We start from the raw sequence: 18,650 nt of genomic DNA on the forward strand, positions 1-18,650 counted from the left end.
ACGCACCCACGCTTTCCTTTTTAAAATATAAAAAAATTCTATAAATGGCATATATATGCATGTGTGTGTATCTCAACTTGTTTACGTTTAGTATCTGTCTTGGGGACGCTTCGGTGCTGCCTTTACTGCACCAATTTAGCTGCAGATTTGCTGGGTTTTGTTTCAGCCTGATTCTTGGCCAAAAAGTCACACCGGCTGTGACTCAAGACCTGCTCTGATGGTGAAGAGCTCGGCTGGGGAGGCCAGGAAGGACCTGCTTATGACACCCATTGTCCTCCACCTCCATGCAGATGACCCTGGTCAGCCACTCAAAAATAATTTAATTTTACTGTGTCGTCAATTAAAACACGAATACTATTTTATAAAAATTGGGTTCCTGTTTATAAACACTTAGCATCTTGCCTGGCTCCCAGTTAGAGGGCTACTGTTATAAAACATATTATCAGTAATTTCATATTCCTCTGATAATTTTTGTGTCCTAAGCATTGAATCAACATAAAGTCTATCGTCCAAACTAAAGGAGAATATTTGTAGGCTACATACTGTTAGTTCTTTATTTCCCAAAGGGGTTGGGGACACTTTTTCTTCAGATATTTTGGAGATTTTTTTTCTGTTTTCCATCACGTACTCTGAGTAGACCTCATGATTACACTCTGCCTTGTACGAAGCTCATCTAGTACATTTTCCCTTTAAATTATTTGATTGATTTTCGTCACCATTCTGGTCAAAGTGTGGAGAATGTGAATTTACACCTGTATTCAGGGAGTGGTTGACCATTTGTGTTAAATCTATTGAGCAAAGCCTGGGAGTGTCGGTCAGAAGAAGACATCGGGGAGACAGTCAACAGCCGTTGGCAGGAAAGGTATGAGCTAAAAAGTGTCTAATGTTTTGACATCAAGCAAACATTTTGAAATATGCAATGATCACAAATTAACGTACACAGTGATGAGAACTGCTCATCTGTTGGCTGCATGAATCTGAGAGATTGCTACCAGTGTGGTGTTTGTGTGTGCTGAAAGTTAGTTTCTTCTCTTTTCTGTCAAAAATAAGTTGTAAAAGGGGTGGAGAGGAGGGATGGGGTAAAACGTACAGTGTGACTAAACGCCAAGATTCGCCTCTAACTGCTGCCCCCCCCCCCCCCCGCCGCCCCAGCTTGGCCACAGAAACCTAACCAAACATCCTCCAGGAATCACTGTGTATTAATGAGAAACTCCAGCCTCCGGAGGAGGGCAGATGTGATCCAGTCAGTGACAACGTGGGGCCTGAAGGATGTTGCCTGGGAAAGAACAATGCTTGGGGTTTTCCAGGGCAGGATGTGTGGGTTGAATGACTTTTTATTTGATTTTTTCTTAATTTCCTGAATATGTAGGCAACAGTTGTGAGCCCTGAAGGCCTGGGGTGGGGGTCGGGCTGCAGTCATGAACGACCCACTCAGAGAATTCCAGAATGGAGACAAAGGGAGGTCACTTGGTGGAACTGAGCTGGTTCCGTGTCTGGGGGGGAGAGGACAGGTCAGTCCCACGCTGAGGGCCCAGGACATGTGGCGCATTATGTTCAGGTGGCTGGAAAACGCTCTCCGTCTGCAGGCAAGGCTGGCCCTACGCTGGGAGGCTTCCGGTTCTGCAGTTCATCCTAGGATGGGAGGGCCTGGGGAGGCTCAGGTGTGGGTGTGGGATGATTTAAGAAAGACTCCAAAAAGACCAATTTGTCCCTTTAGGAGGTTTAAGATTCAGAGTGTAACATGCAGCATCAAAAGGTCTGTCTTGAGTGTGCTTTGACCTAGAGAAGCTCACACTGCGTGTCACGGCACAGCCACACACGGGACAAGGGCCAGTCATCAGGGTCTTGCTGTAGTGGATGCAGCAGCAGGTGGGCTGCTGGGGAAGAGGAGAAGGAGGCAGGTCAGCTGCAGGAGGAGGACTGGCGGAAGGAGGCAGCACCCGGAGGCCCAGGGGCTCCAAAGCCCTGACCTACAGCCACACTCAGCTAAGTCACACACACAAGACGCAGACCCTGAGAACACAGGTGCTACGTAAGGACGAGACGCTGGAGGAAGGCTCAGGAGGCACCCCGAGATACACAGAAACTGTTTCCTAGTTTCCAGGTTAAGTACTGGTCTTCTCTGTCATGTGAGGCACAGATCTCTTGGGATTGCTTAGAAAATAATAAATGAACAGACTCACTTTCTCTGTAATCCTTTTCCTCCTTTGCTCACCCTCCTTGAAAAGTGTAGCTCATCACTGTAGTCATCAGAAGCAAAAGAAAATTCAGCTCTTGGAGGAACACATAAGCATGAATTTCTATCACCTTGAATTAGTTAACTTCTTCGATAGGACACCAAAAGCACAAACAACAAATTAAAAAAAATCAGTTGGACTTTATTAAAGTTAACTTTTGTTTTTTCAAAGGACACAATCGAGGAAGTGAAAAGACAACACACAGAACAGGGGAAAACATTTAGAAATGATGTCTCTGATGAGACACAGATCCACAGTGTATAAAGAACTCCACAAGGCAAAGACACATAGCCCAACTGAAAAGGGGCACAGGGCTTGTGTTCATTTACCCCAAGAACATGGACAGATGTTGCCCTGGCATATGCAAAGGTACTTAACATGATTAGTCATCAGAAAATGCAAATCAAAACCATGAGACACCACAGCACATCCATCAGTCTGGCCGATGTACAAAAAGACAGAAAGTGACAAAAGTGCCGGGGAGGACGTGGAGAACATGAGCTCTTACACATTGCTGGGGGGCCTAGTGAAGTGGCAATTTCTTTGGAAAACAGTTTGGCGGTTCCTCAAAATGTTACACGCAGGGCGACTGTATGGCCGAGCTGTTCTATTCCCAGCTATAAACCCAAGAGACATGAAGACATATCTCCACAAAAGACCTGTGCACAGTTGTTTGTATTCATAGTACTCATAGAAATAAAAAATGGAGACAACTCAAATCTCCATCAACTGGTGAACGGATAAACAAAAGGTGGTATTTCAATTACCTGCAACGAAAAGGAACGAAGCAGTGCGGCAGGTTACAAGGAGGGTGAGACCGTTACGCGGAGTGCAAGAGGTCAGACGCGGTGGCCACACAGTGTAGGATTCCTTTCACGTGACCTGTAGTCAGAGTCATGAGGACAGAAAGGGAATTAGCGGTTGCCAGAGGCTGAGGTCCTGACTGCGTGCGAATAATGTGGTTTCTTTGGGGGATGATAAAAATGTTCTGGAATTAGACAGCAGTGATAGTTGCCCAGCTTTGTGAATGTACTAAAAAAAAATCACTAAATGATACACACTAAAATGGTATATTTCATCATGTGTCAATCACGCCTTATTTAAAAAAAAAAAGCAAAGAGAAAGAAGGCAGATGGCACGCATGAGCCGTTTGTGAAGAAGACAGTGGGAGTCACATTTAAAGGCCAAAGCTTTGGATCATCAAACATTTCAGCCCAAAAAGCATATAAACATGTTGTGGGGTGTTACGGGGGATGGGCGGGTGCATGCGCTCAGCTGAACCAGTGACCCGGTGGCCGACACATCCTGGGAGGCAGGGGACAGAGCGGGGATGGGCCCGGCCCGGCTCTCCAGGGGTCCAAGCTCCCGACCAAGAGAGCCTCACCCAGTGTGAGCTGCAGGCCCAGCCCGCCTGGGGGTCCCGGGCCTGCTGGCTGATCCCAGCCTTTGACTAACTGAGCAGCAAACAGGGAGCCTCCACCCGCCCTCTTCCGCTCCGAGCGCCCTCCCCAGTGCAGGTCGCGTTCTGTCGGCGAGCAGTTTGCGTGGTGGCTCCTCTCCTTACGTATGCGTCGTGGTAGGCGGGCGTCCGAAGGGTTCTGCCACTGCCTGCACTGCAGAGCTGCTTGCAGTCGGTGTCTCTGAGGCCCACGGACTCATCATGTGCTCTGAGATGTCAGATTCAGCTTCCAGTTCTGCAGAATGGCTAGCGTTCCTCGAAATAAACTCCCCTGTCAGTCTGAAGGGGCGACTGTGTTCAGAAAGACGGAGGGACCCGTTTCTGTGAGCACCGCGCCGGCACCCTGGGGACGTCTCGGCCTGACCAGCCCCCGTGCAGGTGGTAGGGAAGACAGGCTCCGTCTGCGAGTGATTTTTACACCCTTTAAGATAAATCAGTGAGACACCATTAAGAGAAAAAGAAAGGCCAGGGTGACCCGTTGGCCGTCTAGGGTGTGAGGGAGCCCCATGCCGTGTGAAAGCTGACTCATCGCGATGAGTCATACTAAGAGGAAACACATGTACGGGGGCTGCCACCGGCTCGGGGAGGCCAGGCCTGTCCCCGGGACACAGTGCGCCGGGAGGTCTGGGGGAAGTCCGCTGGTGTGTGAGATCAGCCTTCGCAGGGTTCCCTCCTCACGAATTACAACCTCCTTGCAACGTCCCATCATCGTAGATTGTGCCTCAGTGCGCCGACAGAGTCGTCGCCTTCCCCGCTTACCTGCCCGTGAGAGGCTGCCTGCGTCCCTCACCTGCAGGCCAAGGACTGGGCTCTCTGGAGACCCTGCTCTTTGCTTCTGGCCTCAGATCCTTCCAGGGGAGAGGGAAGTCCCAGGGTGGCGCTGCCAAACTTAACCAACTCTACAACAAGTTGTATTAACACACACTGAAGAGGCAGGATGGAGATTGTTGTGTAAACTTGGACTGTTTAGACACTCCTTGTGAGCAGTTTGGGGTTAATCACAAAACACTGTGATTAAAACAGAAAGCGGCCCCCAGTCCTGGAAATGGGTAAGCATCTCTGAGAAGCAAAGACACTTACGCGGCCATGGGTTTGCCCTTGCGTCCTAAACGCAGTCCTGGGAAGTGGTGGACGGGTGCGTCCCAGGAAAGGTAAAGGGGAAGCTGGACCAGTCTCCTCCAGGTCCCGGGTTTGCCAAAATCAGTGAGGGAACGTGGGTGCCCAGCTCCCCCTGGGCTGTGGGGCAGCTCCTTGTGCTGGTGAGAGCCAAGCCAGTGCGAGCCGCGGCTCTCAGAGGCCGGACAGGAGCGCGGAGGGCCTCCGGTCAGCAGGACCGCGTCTGCGCCCCGCATCCCGGTGCAGCCCCGGGAGCCTGACGCCGAGGCTCCAGCCGGGCGCCGGTTTTCCCTGCCTGATGAAAGCAGTGTTTCCTTGGCTTTTTATAAGAGGGTGCTGAGTACTAGGCTCCTAGCAGATTGCTCCACGGGGAGAGAACTGAAGGCTCCCCTCACAAGCTCAGTTATGCGCGTCCCCCCTCGTCTGGGTGTGGGTGTGACGAGTAGTGTTGCTGTGAACGCGGGCACACGGGTTGTTGTGTGAGTGAGTTTTCTCAGGGATATACCTGGGAGTGAAGTCACTGGAATGCACAGTAATTTTTTTTAATGGAGGTACTGGGACTTGAACCCAGGACCTCGTGCCTGCCAACCAGGCGCTCCAGCCCGGAGCTATGCCCTCCCTCCCCTGCATGGCAGTTCCATGTTTAACTTTTTGAGGAAACACCCAGGCCCAGGGGCTTTTCTCAGTGGCTGAAACTTGATATCCCCACCAGCAAGATCGCAGGCTTCTAATTTCTCTACATCCTCCCCAACACTGGGTATTCTGTCTGTCTGTCTTTCTTTCTTTCTTTCTTTCTTAACATTTTTTATTGAGTTATAGACATTTCACAATGTTGTGTCAGATTCCAGTGTAGAGCACAATTTTTCAGTTATACATGAACACACATACATTCATTGTCACATTATTTTTGCTGTGAGCTACCACAAGATCTTGTATACATTTCCCTGGGCTATGCCGTGTGATCTTGTTTATCTATTCTGCATATGCCTGTCAGTATCTACAGATTTTGAACTCCCAGCCTGTCCCTTCCCACCTGCCTTCCCCTTGGCAACCACAAGGTTGTATTCTATGTCTATGTTTACTTCTTTCTTTTCTTTTTTCTTTCTTTCTTTCTTTTTGTTTTTTTAAATCATAGTAGCCACTCTAGTGAGTGTGATGTACTATCTCATTATGGTTTTGATTTTCATTTCCCTGATGACTACTGATACTTAACATTTTTTATGGGCTTATTGGCCATCTGTATATTTTGCTTGGAATCTTTTCAAATTCTTTACTGATTTTTAAATGGATTCATTTGTCTTTTTATTGTTAAGTAGTTGAATTGCTAAGAGTTTCTTATATATTCTAAATATTAGACCTTTTTCAATATACGAATTGAAAATACTTTCTCCCATTCTCTGAGTTGTTTTTTCACTTTCTGGATAATGTTCTTTGATGTAAAGAATGCTTATAAATTTGATGACATCTAATTTATTTCTTTCTTTCCTTTGATTGCTTGTGCTTTTTGTGTTACATCTAAGAAACTATTGCCAAATCTAAGATCATACAGATTAATATCTTCTAAACATTTTATAGTTTTAGCTCTTATGTGCAGGTGTTTGATCCATTTTGAGTTAGTCTTTGTATATGGTGTGAGGTAGGGGTTGAACTTCGTTCTTCTGCATTTGTCTGTCTCTTGTCCCAGCACCATTTGTTGAAAAGACTGCTCTTCTCCATTGAACTGTCTTGGTTGAAATTTTAATGTAAATTAAAAATTTTAAAATCTATGATCTGACGTCTTTCTAACTTCAGAATTCCATCAGAGTCATTTCTGGTGATTTCCGCTGGACAGTGTCTCTTAATATTTTGGTTGATTTTAACTGTTATGTTCAAATAATTTGAAAACAGACACATGCTAAGTGCTTAAAAAACCCTCCAGTGTGTCTTGTGTAAGGAAACACATATTTTGCAGTGACCCTATGCCCTTTTGCATGCTGTGCCACTCCTGAAACTCCAGTCTCCAATTTGCCATTTAAAACTCGATTCCAGTCTCTCCTGTGGTGAAGCTGCCCGAGGCCTCCTCTGTCACCCGTGGGGCTCCTGGACTTGGCATTTTACATACTTCATTACTGAAGTGTAATTACTTATTTACTTCCCTGCACCCCTCTCCCCTTTTCTCTGAATGGATGAGAATGGAGCCACCTGGGCTGGAAGTGGGCACCTGAGCTCAGGGCAGGCTCGTGTTAGCCATGCTTGCATCTGCCCTTAGCAGAATGACGCCCCCACCCCAGGAGCCCTGGGAATGTGTGGTGCGTTTCTGTTTGTCAGCACCAATGAGGGGCAAGGCTGGCGTTCATCTGGGGCCAAGGCACATGGCACTAACTATCCCACAGTGGGCAGAACCATCACTCACAGTACAGATTTATCCTGTCCCCAGTGAATGCAGTGGCATCTACTTTAGGAAACCCTGACTCTTAAAACAAAACAAAACAAAACAAAATAACAAAGTCATTATCAGCTTAAAGAAAAACCCCAGAAATTTCATTTAGTACTTCTTGAGAAATCATCAGTCACATAAGCAATGCAGGAGAATTAAGATTCCAGAAGAAAAAGGGTAAGATCAGTGGTCCGTGCAGCAGCCCTGGGTCCCCGTGATGAGACGAGCGGGGCTGCCCGAACCCTCTCCTCGTCCTCCCGCAGCGCTGTCCCAGGTGCTCAGCAGGGGTGGGCGGTTCATCTTGTCCTCGGTGCGTCGTCTGCTTCCCGTAACTCACTCCTCGCTTTCTCACTGATGGCCCGTTCCGTGCAGTCCTGCACCACGTCGAGGATGGACTTCTCCCTTGTGGTCCCCCCTACGTCACAGGACTCAGCTCCCTGAACCATCGGACCCTCGCTGGATGATGGCAAGAGTTGGACTTTGCCGCTGAAGCCAGTTCCAGCCCCGCCTCTGTTCACCCCTCTCCGCCTCCCTTCCAGCTGCACGCACAGCCCTGTGCCTGTTTCCGGCAGTTACCTGCACTTTTCATATTGGCTTCTTTTGTTCACGTTGTGGCATCAGCTTGGAGGGTCTCAAACCTTTGCTCCAGACCCCAGCATTTCCCCCCGATCTGATAAGTGGCTCCTTTTCTGCCCTCACCCCAAACTCAGCGTGGGCACCACAGCTTTAACCTGCACGTGCTCAGCTCGGTGTTTCTCTCTTCTCCCTCTTACGCCGGATGCTCCTCGCTTTACGTTCATGACTCTTATTCCACAATAAGATCAGAAAGCAGCTCAGGACGGGGTGGATCGTACGCGCTAGTTAACCGTGGGAGCTCAGATGGAGTTAGTGACGAACTGGACTGGATGGGTTTATCTAAAAGCTCATTGAACCTCTGGTGATTTTGGGGGGCAATGTTGTCTAACCTCACGGTGTTATTGGACATTTGAAAGCTTGAATTTCTTACATGACTTTGGGTGGGGAGAAGGGGCTGAAAGGGAGGGAAACAGAGAGAAGAAAGAATTGGGGTAGATTCCTGGAAGGAAAGGTTTCCTGGGCTTTGTGACCACAAGCTTTGTGGTCCTGGCACGCCAGACAGACTGCCGAGCGCTGAAGGGTGTGTGCACGCTTGCTCCACGGGCCCTGATCTGAGGTCCACGAAAGAATGTCTCCTGTGATTAAAGCAAAGCACGCCCTCTGGATGGAGACCCCGGTGCACAGCGGCTGACAGCAACCTGCAGGAAAAGCAGGTTTTTCTTTACTTGAAGCTTCTCTCTGTGTTACAAGAGAACACTAGCGTCTCCTTGTCGCATTCACTGTGCAGCGAGCCCTGGGCAGTGAGACGGTGCGGCCGAGGAGGGGAGAGGGACAGGTGTCTCCGTGAGTGCCTGTGCTTCCCTTTGTCAGGAGACACCACCGAGGAGAGACTCAGCGAGATCGGAGCCGCGCACACAAAGACACTGTTTAACGTGGTGATGAGTCATGCCTGGGGCGTGCGGACTCTGTCATAACTGTGTCTTACATTTTGTAGGGCTTCGCCTTTTCAAAGCTTTTTCATATCTTTTATGTATTCGCTTTTCAAGAGGAAGCAGGACCCAGCACACAGCTACCCATGCGATGCCTTCTCCTTACAAAGCTTTGTCGGCGCGGATTCATAATTTGGGTGATTCCATTCAGTTTCAGCTCATCTTTATTAAATAGTTAGTATTCGTTATCCACCTGCACCTGCTGTTTCGCTGACAGAACACTAGTGTCAAAGCACACATCTCTCTCCTCGGTGATTCCCCAACCAACCCCCCTGCCCCCACCCACCATACGAACTTAGAGAATTAGAATCTCTTTGGAAGATAGTTTGTTCTTCCACTTGGTACAGATTTGTCCATTTATGATATTTGTAAAATGTGTAAGGAAGTTACTGAGGAAGGAGCTCTGTGGTCATGAAAACCACTTCCTCTGTGAACGAGTGCATTTCTGAATCAGGCAGGTCTGAGGATAGTCCGACTGAAGGTTACAGCGGCTTGTTCTGTGTGAAAGGACAGGAGAGAGTGTGTTTGGGGGACACCCCAGAAGTACCAGTGGGTGACTGAGGTGCGACGTGGCTTCCCAGAGAAGCAGTGGTTTTGGAGGGGGCGGGGAGGGGTCCTCGGGCGCGTGTTTGGACATGACGTGTTGGCAGTTCTGCCCGGACCCCTGGGGGGACACGTCTCAGGGGCTGCTGTGGACTGAGCGTCTGTGCCCCCACCTAATTCATATGTGGGGTCTAGATCCTCTGTGTGCTGGTACTGGGGTGGGGACACTTTGGGAGGTGACTTTGAATGAGGTTAAGAGGGTGCAGTTCCCTTGGAGGAATTAGGGTCCTTTCAAGAAGAGGAAGAGGCCGGTGCCCTCTCTGCCAGGTGAGGACACAGCCAGGAGGCTGTCTGCAAGCCGGAAGGTGAGACACCAGATCTGCTTGCACTTCGACCTTGGACTTCCCAGCACCTAGAACTGAGATAGAAGCCCTGGTCCATGGTGTCCTGTGATGGCAACCTGGATGGACTCAGATGGAGACATGGAGGGAGAAAGGTTCCAAGGCTGGAGATTAGGCAGAGACCATGGACGGGCTGTGCGTTCCCGAGAGGTGACCCCAGAGAACAACAGAGGTGCGGGGAGCCCTGCGGCTGAGCAGTCGCGGCGGCCCAGGACCTTCCCAGAGGAGCCACATGGAATCACAATGGGGTTTGGTTTTTCTACAACTTTGACTCAGTTGGACCTACAGTAGGCAAAAATATTAAGGTGAACTCAGCTTCCAAAATCACCATGTTACCATGGTGAAAATGGGGGAAACAGGCCGAACAATTATGTAGGGGACATGGCAGAAAGACTGCCCTCTAACTTGGAGTCTAAGACGGGACCCCATCCGGGCCAGGGCTGGAAGCCTCTTGCAGGCCCTCGAATGGCCCTGCACACAGAGGCCCTGCAGCCCCGTGACCCACCAGACACAGGGCTGACGTAACCCACATGCAGCCTTGCACCCTGGTTCCCTTGATCTGCAGCTCAATCCTATAGTCTTTCCAAAAAAAAAAAAGAAAGAAAAGAAGATTCTTCCTCCCTGAGCTGGGAGAGCCATGAGCACACAGGGAGGGCTGACAGATTAAACAGTGTCTGAGGCTGGAACCCGCCAGAAAGCCCAGAGTGCGTGGGCCCCAGGCCTCGGGCAAGCATGGAGGCTGACCACCTGCAGGCGGAAGAAAGGGGCTCCTGTAAACGGTAGTGACGGCAGAGGAGCCCCTCCTGCTGTGGCCGGAGCGGCCGGAGAAGGACTGATGCTGAGATGACCCTCCCTGTTAATTTACTGTGGCTTCATTTCCCACAAAACTGAAGAGCACGCCCCGTGTTGGAGGCAGTCCTCACAGGCTGCGCTCTGCTGTGAGGATCACAAAACAGCCGGGTGTGTTTGCTTTCAAACTGTTCACTCGGGCTGCTCCGTCCTGATGAAACGGCCAACATGAGCCGTAGCGCCTGCTTGGCCCTGAGTCTCTAAAGATCCCACGAGTTTTCTTGTTTTCCTTCCTGCCGTCTTTCTTCATTCAGATTTGCCCAGAACTGATCTGAGGCAAAGGTGAAAAGACAGAAAGAGTAAGAAAATGATTTTGTATCTCTTTTTGAGATTAGGGAAAGAGTCAAAGATAACTTGGTTGGCTTTTTGCAAATCTTACAGTATTCTCTCGTTTCCCCACCTGACACGTACAGACAAGTGCGTGTGTGTGTGTGTGAGAGAGAGAGAAAGGAAGAGAGAGAATGGCTCTCTGGTGCCCTTTTCTTTTCTTATGAGGACACCGGTCCTACAGGATAAGGGTCGCACCCTATGACCCCATCTAAACTTAATTATCCCCTCACAGGCTCCATCTCCACATACAGTCACATCGGAGGTTAGGGCTTCAATATATGAATTTGGTGGGAGGAGGGGACATAAGTTTAGTCCGTAGCAAGCAGTGTGTTGGAGGAGGGGGTTTTAGGGAATCCAAGGGTCTGTGAACAACCTGGAAGGGTACAGAGTGGGACAAAATACAGCACATTTCAGAACTATTGGGCTCACTCAAAAACTAGGGGAGAGAGTTAATGCTGAACAAGCATTCGGCCCACTTCCCGTCAGGCCCTGGGTCCCAGCATCGTGTTGGGATGGGCAGGTGCACCCGGCATGGAAGCAGCCCTGCAGGCAGGGCCCCATCGGCTCATGCAGGAGGCCTCCTCCAAGTGGACAGCGCTCTGACCTTCCAGCCCCTGTGGCAAGGCCTGGTGCTCCGCCTGGAGGGGACTGGGGAGCGGTGGCCCACTGTGGCACAGAGTCACGCGGTGAAATGAACTGGAGAAGGCGGCCTGCGCCTTCACCCGGATGGCCTGAGCCGGTTTTCCTGGGCAGGCCGGCATCCTGAGAAGGTGGTGATGGCCAGGTAAGCAAACAAAGCGGCAGGATGTGCTCCCTGACCCTCAGGATCCCGGCGGGCTGCTCGCCTCTCTGCCGCCGGGCCCGGGCGCGGGGGTCATTCCAGCTCTCGTGCTTTCTGAAGCCACCCCAGACCCTCAGCTGGGAGTCGGCTGCCAGGACCAGCCATCAAACCCGAGGTCAGAAGAAGAACTAATGGCTGGATGTGACCCAGGTGGGAGCCTTGGGCCTCTCTGCTCAGGCCGGGAAACTGGGACGGCAGCCAGGCCTCCGTCAGGTGGCACGTGGGCCCGGGGGCAGCTCCTGCTGCAGACCCGGCAGGAGGGGCCTCAGCATGGCCTTTGGTCTCCTCTGTTGCCAGGTGGGCCCGTCGCCCTGGACACTGGTCTGGACTCGAGCCACCGGCCCCTGGAGAAGGCCCTGCCCACCCTGGGGTCTGCGAGTGCAGCCATGTGGGTGTCGGGATTTCAGGAGGCTCCGGCCAAGCGCTCCTGAGAGCGTCCCAGAGCCCCTCCATCTGCTTCTCCCGCAGAGCAGGGACCTCCCTTTGTCTGGCCGGATTACACCAGATGAGATGCGCTCAGGGCTGATTCATGACTCTGGTCAAGGATTTGTTGAATGACAGGGGAAACGGAAGGGAGGACATCGTAGAATTTTGGCGGAACCTGAAAGATCTAGTTGCTTTGTTTTATGGGCAGTAAACCCAGCAGCCAGAGAGGGGAACTGGCCTGGCCACGATCATGCAGGTGTTAACACAAGGACCGTCACATTGCAGCAGCCTGAAGGGAAGGGGCCTTCGTTAGCTTCCAGCGAGGGTGGAGGCACGTGTGGCATGTAGTAGTAGGTGTGACGGAGGGGGTGGGAGGGTGTGGCCGTTCTGACGCAGCCACGCCCTTCTCAGTGCCTGCAGCGCACACCCACCGCTGCTGTCTGCCCGGGGCCTCCCTGGGGGAGGAGGTCCGGGCCCCGCCCCATCCACCTTGGTTTCGCCGTGCGCCTTGCTCTGGTTGGTGGGGCGTGACTGCGAGTGGCCCGGGGCCTGTTCGGGCAGAAGCAGTTAGAGGCGGCCCCCAGTACCCGCAGCTGCTGCCCTGCTCCCCTCTGCCGTCCGGACTGTATCGCCTGGATGGGGCGCTGACTTGGGATTGAAGAAAACGCCCAGAGCAGACCCACAGGCGAGGGGCAGCCACCAGGCACACGAGGCAGACATGAGCCTTTGTTGTTGTAAGTCTGGAGACCTTGAGGATGTCCTGCAGCCACCAGCCTGAGGGGCAGAGTTGGTGTGTAGTGTCTGCATGCTGAATGAACAGTGGCATCAGTGACAAAGCACATCACCCCATTTCCTTTCTGTGCCTCGAGACACTGGTGTTCAAGCTCAGCGGGGGTCTCGGGGCAAGAGGAATCTAACTGAGAGGAATCTGGGCCTGGGCGGGGACACCGAGGGTGCGGGCCATGTTGGGACCCAGCCGGGGCGAAGCTGCCCCTCGCGAAGCTGGTGCAGACCTGGGGCCTCAGTGATTCGGACCGCCGAGGGTGTGGCCCCGCTGCCCTGCTCCCGGCAGCGCCAGGGCCCGCGGCAAGTGGGGAAAGCGAAGGCATTTTCTCACCTGGGGGAGACTGAAAGGAGCGTAGTGAAGCCATGTGTCGTGTGTGGGGCTGAGGCCCGTGTCCTGCCCTGCCGTCCCTGCTCGCGTGGGTCCTTCTGTCCTCTCCAGAGCCATCCTGTTCTCATCTGCAAACTAGCAAACAGGACTTGCCGGAGTATGTAATAAAAAGGCATTTTTTTTGAGTTGAAAAAAGTCAAAAGGAATTGCTGTGAACAAAACCTCATTTCAAACACACAGCCAAGTACTCGTTGCGTCTGTGTGTCTGAGTGATGTGCAGAGATGAAACAGCGTTCTGACTTCACAAACTTGTGTTTTCAGTCCCTCATCTCTGCACCGAGCAAAGCTGGGTTTGGTTCCAGGCAAAGCATCATCCTGGTGCCATCTCTGCTCGACCCAGTGACTCTGCTCACCTGAGACAACCAGCAACCTGGCAGGTCAGGGTGTCAACTTGAGACCCCCAGGTTGAGACACTGCAGGTCTCAAGTCAGGTGTCATGGTTGCCGAGCGGGTGGATGATTACAGAGGCACAGAGGAAACCAGCGCCCGAGGCTGAAACCCAAGGCGAGAAACCGGATTCCTCGGTCACTGGCCTTTGACTGGGCTGCGGTCCTCAGATCCGACCTGTCTTCCTCTGAGCAGCGGGAGAACCACTTTCTAGGACGACTGCTCTGCCCAAAGGGACTGTCCACGAAAATAAATGCGCAGCCTAAAAGTTGACAGTTATGTTTTATTTGGCAAGAGGACTCGAGCCGGGATGACAGCCTCTGAGGTGGCTCTGAGGGACTGCCCCGAAGAGGTAGGGGAGGAGCTGGGATATATAGGAGCTTTACAGCAAAGACCAGGTAGTTGGAACAATAAAAGCTTACTTGTTATCTAAAGAGAATCAGGCATCTCAAGTTAAAGAATTTAGTGCTTTTCTCTTTCTGGGAGGAAGCAAACATTTGGGCTCATTGAATTCATTCCTTTGACAAGCACCTCGCTATCCAGGGCCAGTAATCCTGTCCTTTCTTATTCTGAGTCCCCTCAGAGGACACCACTGTGAGTGGGGGGTGGCAGCAGCCGCTGATGACTTGATGGCTTCAGCATTCCTTGTTTACTGATATGGTTTGCAGTGTTTTTCATTCACAGGACTTATTTTAAATTATCTGAATTTATGACCCTATTGAAGGGTTGCCATGTACAAGCTGAGTTTCGCTATCGCCAGCTTCCTCATGTCTCACAAACAGGCCCTTTCAAAGAACAAGAACCTCCTGCTGGGGAGGGAGGGGGCGTGCTTGTGGCCCCGAGCTTGTGATTTGAAGACCAGTTTTAGGGTTCAGCAGAGGAAATCAGAGTTTATTACAGAATGCTGTGTAAGTTCTATGAATAAAAAAGACGTGTGGGAAGCACAGAATGATAATTTCATGTTTCAACCGCAATTTTGACGCTGAAATCAGTGATACTCTCAGTAGAAAAAAATGTGCTGAGATGGGCGGGGCAGCCTCGGGCTGGAACTGTGTCCCTTTCAGGGCGATAGCAATCATCCCATTCACATGGCCCCTCCCCTTGCAGCAACCGCAGAAGGGCATCTGAATCACACATCAAAATGCAGCCTCCTTTACGTTTGGCCTTCAACCTCAGTCTGTTGCTACAACACTTTCTTGCAGAGCATTTTGTGAAACATAGGGCGGTGGGGGAGGTGGTCCTTCCGCCTTCCTCCAGGGCAGAGCTGCTTGCAGATTTGAGTTTTGTTCTGCATCCTTCCTCTGGTCCAGCTTTTCCCAACGTTAAGGGTCCAGACTGAAGGCTCCCCTCCCCACAGGGGGTACATCTCCCCCTCCTCTGCCTGTCCCTGTCTGTAATGCAGCACTTTGGGGCCCGGTGTTATTTTCCTGGTGAAACAAGTCCTTGAAGACAGGACCACGCCTGGCCACTTAGCGTCCTTCACAGAGCCAGGCCAGCGACAAGAGGCTGGAACTGCCTCCCTCGGGGTGGACTCAAGCGCTGGTGGGGGTGGTACAGGGCTGGCTGTGCTATGCCAGCACCTCGTGTTACCTGCAAGCCAGGGAGCTGGAGGGTGAGTGAGGCTGATCATGCCAGAACCTGCACTGTGGCCTCTGGGGCTCTGTGGGGGCAGCGTCCACTGTAATCTCCGGGCAGCTGCAGTTTTTCTGAGGCCCCAGTGAGGGCTGGCTTAATCCGATCCACGGGGAAGAGGTGTGATGGTTAATTTTACACATCAACTTAGCTGGGCTCTGATGCTTATGCATTGGTCAAACACCAGACTGGATGTTGCTGTGAAGGTGTGTTTTCGATGTGCTGAACGGTTAACAATTAAATCGGTGGACTTTGACTAAAGCTAATTGCCCTCCAGAACAGGGTAGACCTCACCCTATCAGCTGAAGGTCCCAAGAACAAACACAGCAGTTTCCCTGAGAAGGAATTTGGCCTCAAGGCTGCCACACAGAAACCCTGCCTGAGTGGCCAGCCTGCTGCTCTGCAGAGCTCAGGCTAAAGACGGCGGATCGACTCCTGCCTGGACTGCAGGCCCGTGCCTGCCCTCCAGATTCCAAACTTACCAGCCCTGCGATCACGTGAGCCGAGTCCTTAAAACGAAACCCCCTTCTCTCTGTACGTAGCCTATTGTGTGTTTCTCTAGAGAACGCTGACCGATGAAGCAGGGATCGCAGGCTCAAGGCCGCCTTTTAATTCATCAGGGCCGCACCTGCCCCTGCACTGGCCGCCACCGCCCCGCTCGCCAGCCGTCTTCCCCGAAGCCTCTGCCCTCAGAGCCACTCCTCCTCACGCCCGTTCCAGCTCTTTCTACCCGGATCTCTCCCTCTGTGAGGCCGGTTCCCCAGTGTCCGTGCCAGCCCTCGGACCTCAGAGCCAACCTTGTGAAGAATCATGAGCCATTCAGAAGCACGCTGCCCAGTATAAAATTTATTATAAAACTTCAGCAAATATAAATATCCAGGCGCCGTTTGGCGTGGAGATCACAGCACAGGAAAGACCACAGCCACGCGCTCGCTGGCGGGAGGATGTCGGAGGCCCGCGTGCAGCCTGCCCTTGGGGAATTGCCCGCCTTCCTTCTGAATGGGTGTTACAGAAACAACCTAAATTTGCAGAAGAAAATTTTTTAAAAACCCCGCGACATACAAACACAAAACCCGGCTCCCAGGTCATCACTTGACGCCTGCCCGACTGGGACCGTCCGCGAGCCCTCGGTCGGTCCGCAGGGCTTTGCTGTAACCGGTAAGTCTCTGATTCTGGCACCATCTGTAATTCTGACATTTGAAACAGAGAAGCATTAAGAAATGGGTTTAAATTGGAACACTCACTTGTAAATAACTGAGAAAGATAAAACATAAAATATGAAAATTCTCTCCTCCAGCACATGAGGCTGAAAGGGACAGAGCACCGTAGCAGGGAGTCCAGAGGCGAGGTCCCCACTCGGGACGGAGCCCAGCTCCCCCGGCTGGGCTGGCGCCCCCCGGAGCAACACCCGGTCTGGTCGGGGCCCCGGGGCCTCTGCAGAGAAAGGGTCTGGGTTGGAGCCCGGAGCTCATCCCGCCTCCAGGTGGGAAGGGGCCTCCAGGTAGGGGGAGGCGGGCGGTGGCCATCCGCTGTGGGGGGTCAGATGTTCAGTTCTTCTTCCTCCCTTCTGGGCCTGCCTTCTTAGACGAGGCTCCGCCCGGCCAGGGGCAGCACGTTGGGTGGGCAGCGGCCTGCGGGGCAGGGCACCCGAGGCCCGGCTTCATACCTCCCCCTCCGCGAGAGCATATCTGTGTGCACCTAGGGATGTGCTCGCACACACCAGTCACACACACATGCACATGCAGTCATGTCGAAGAGCCCGCAACACGGTTTTCCTCCCTCCGGCTTCCATCTGCCTCGCTGGTGCTGGAGACGGTAGCTCCCGTGCCCGGGAAGCAGCCGACGCGGCTCACAGGTTGGATCGGGAGCAGGTCCGGCAGCACTGCTGGCTGTAGAAGTGGTGGCTGCACACCCCGTGCTGGGGCACCAGGGAGCACCAGGGGAAGCGGTCCTCGCAGAAGGCACCTGAAAGCCAGCACCCCCGTCAGTCCCCTTCCCGTGTCTGCCGCCCCGGCTAGTGACTCGGGCAAAGCGAGGTATATCCGTCATCGCCCTGAAGCTGCCGATGGGGGGCTGTGGCGTTGTGCTGACTTCACAGGACCCTTCTTGGAAGGCCCCTGCAAAGCTGACACTGTCTCCTTCTTCGCTAAAGCCACCCACGTAACCACCCGCCGCCCGAGACAACGGCCCTCTGCGGCCTGGACTCCAACTGTCGCGTCCCTGATGGAGCCCGACCACTCACGCTCCTCCAGCTCCGTTTTCTCTTCCAGAAACCTCGGCAGGCAGACAGGCCTGGCCCCTGCAAACAGCCCAGGCACTGAGGGCGTGTGCACAGGGACGGCGCTTGGAGAGCACCCCAAGAACGAACTTGGGCAAAGGCTGCTCTGCTTCAAACTGCCCCCTCTGAGTGGAGTGGGCGTGGGCAGCACTGACCTGCAACGGCAGCCACGCCTGCCTAAAGCCAGCCCGACCTCACGGCCTCCCGTGCTGTGTCTGGGGAGGCGTGAGACGCGAGGGTCTGCTCTGTGGGCCACTTCGGGGGAAAACTGGAGGTGAAGCAGGGTCCAGGGTAGCGGACACGAGACCCTCTGGCCAGTGGGCACCTCTCTGCACAGCCCTCTTAAGAACCGCCCCAGAAACGTGGCAGCCCCACCCGAAACGCCAAGGGCAAGCCGACACTCACCTCGCGTCTCTGCGATGGGGCAGAAGTGAGTGCTGCAGGCCTGGGAGGCCGCGGGCTTCTGGTGCACGGGGCAGCCCGAGGCCGGCCGGCCGCCCACCAGGCACTGCACGGACCGCGTCTGCACGCCGCCCCCACAGCTGGCCGTGCACTGCGGAAACAAGCGACGGTCACCCTGGGCCCCCTCGGCCTCTGGCCACCCCTCGCCTCCGAGCTGCCCTCTCCACCACTCAAGGGGGCCTCTCCCTGCGACTGTGGGGCGCTGACCAGATTCTGGATTAATCCCAGGTATGGACACTGAGTGTTTTTGAGTCATCAAGGGTCGGATGGACCCCAAAAGTGACACATATCTGGGGATACAGGCTGTGGGTCTGGAATCGTGGAACGCCATCACCAAGCCAGGCTTTCCAGCGCCTGGACTGGGAAAGATGGACAGGCCGAGTCCCGCAGAGACATGTCGACACTAAGCCCTTTCTGATCCCACGCGCAGGGACCCCGGGTGCCTGGAGGTGGCCACTTGCCCGGCTCATTCACACCCTCTGGGGAGCGCTGTTTCCTGAGGCCGAGGCCCCCACACACTGAGGCATGGAGCCC

At 53.1% G+C, this 18,650-nt stretch overlaps 1 protein-coding gene and 1 long non-coding RNA gene across 2 annotated transcripts in view; one reads left to right on the forward strand and one right to left on the reverse strand.

Annotated features, from left to right (window-relative positions):
• The first annotated feature begins 1,506 nt into the window (after positions 1 to 1,506).
• Positions 1,507 to 2,182, forward strand: LOC140690057 (uncharacterized). Its single transcript, XR_012065253.1, has 2 exons — positions 1,507 to 1,586; positions 1,718 to 2,182. It is a non-coding gene; the product is annotated as an uncharacterized lncRNA (long non-coding RNA).
• A 14,020-nt stretch (positions 2,183 to 16,202) lies between these two features.
• The window catches only part of ADAMTS16 (ADAM metallopeptidase with thrombospondin type 1 motif 16), a 153,569-nt gene continuing 151,121 nt past the window's right edge, over positions 16,203 to 18,650 (reverse strand). The window contains exons 22-23 of the mRNA XM_072958938.1: positions 18,060 to 18,207; positions 16,203 to 17,341 (exon numbers count right to left, since the gene is read on the reverse strand). Of these exons, the coding sequence (XP_072815039.1) occupies positions 17,226 to 17,341; positions 18,060 to 18,207 (264 nt within the window). The 3' untranslated portion in view covers positions 16,203 to 17,225. The remainder of the gene's footprint in view (positions 17,342 to 18,059; positions 18,208 to 18,650) is intronic.

This window comes from Vicugna pacos, chromosome 3 (assembly GCF_048564905.1).
Source record: "Vicugna pacos chromosome 3, VicPac4, whole genome shotgun sequence".
Classification (NCBI taxonomy): Eukaryota; Metazoa; Chordata; class Mammalia; order Artiodactyla; family Camelidae; genus Vicugna; species Vicugna pacos.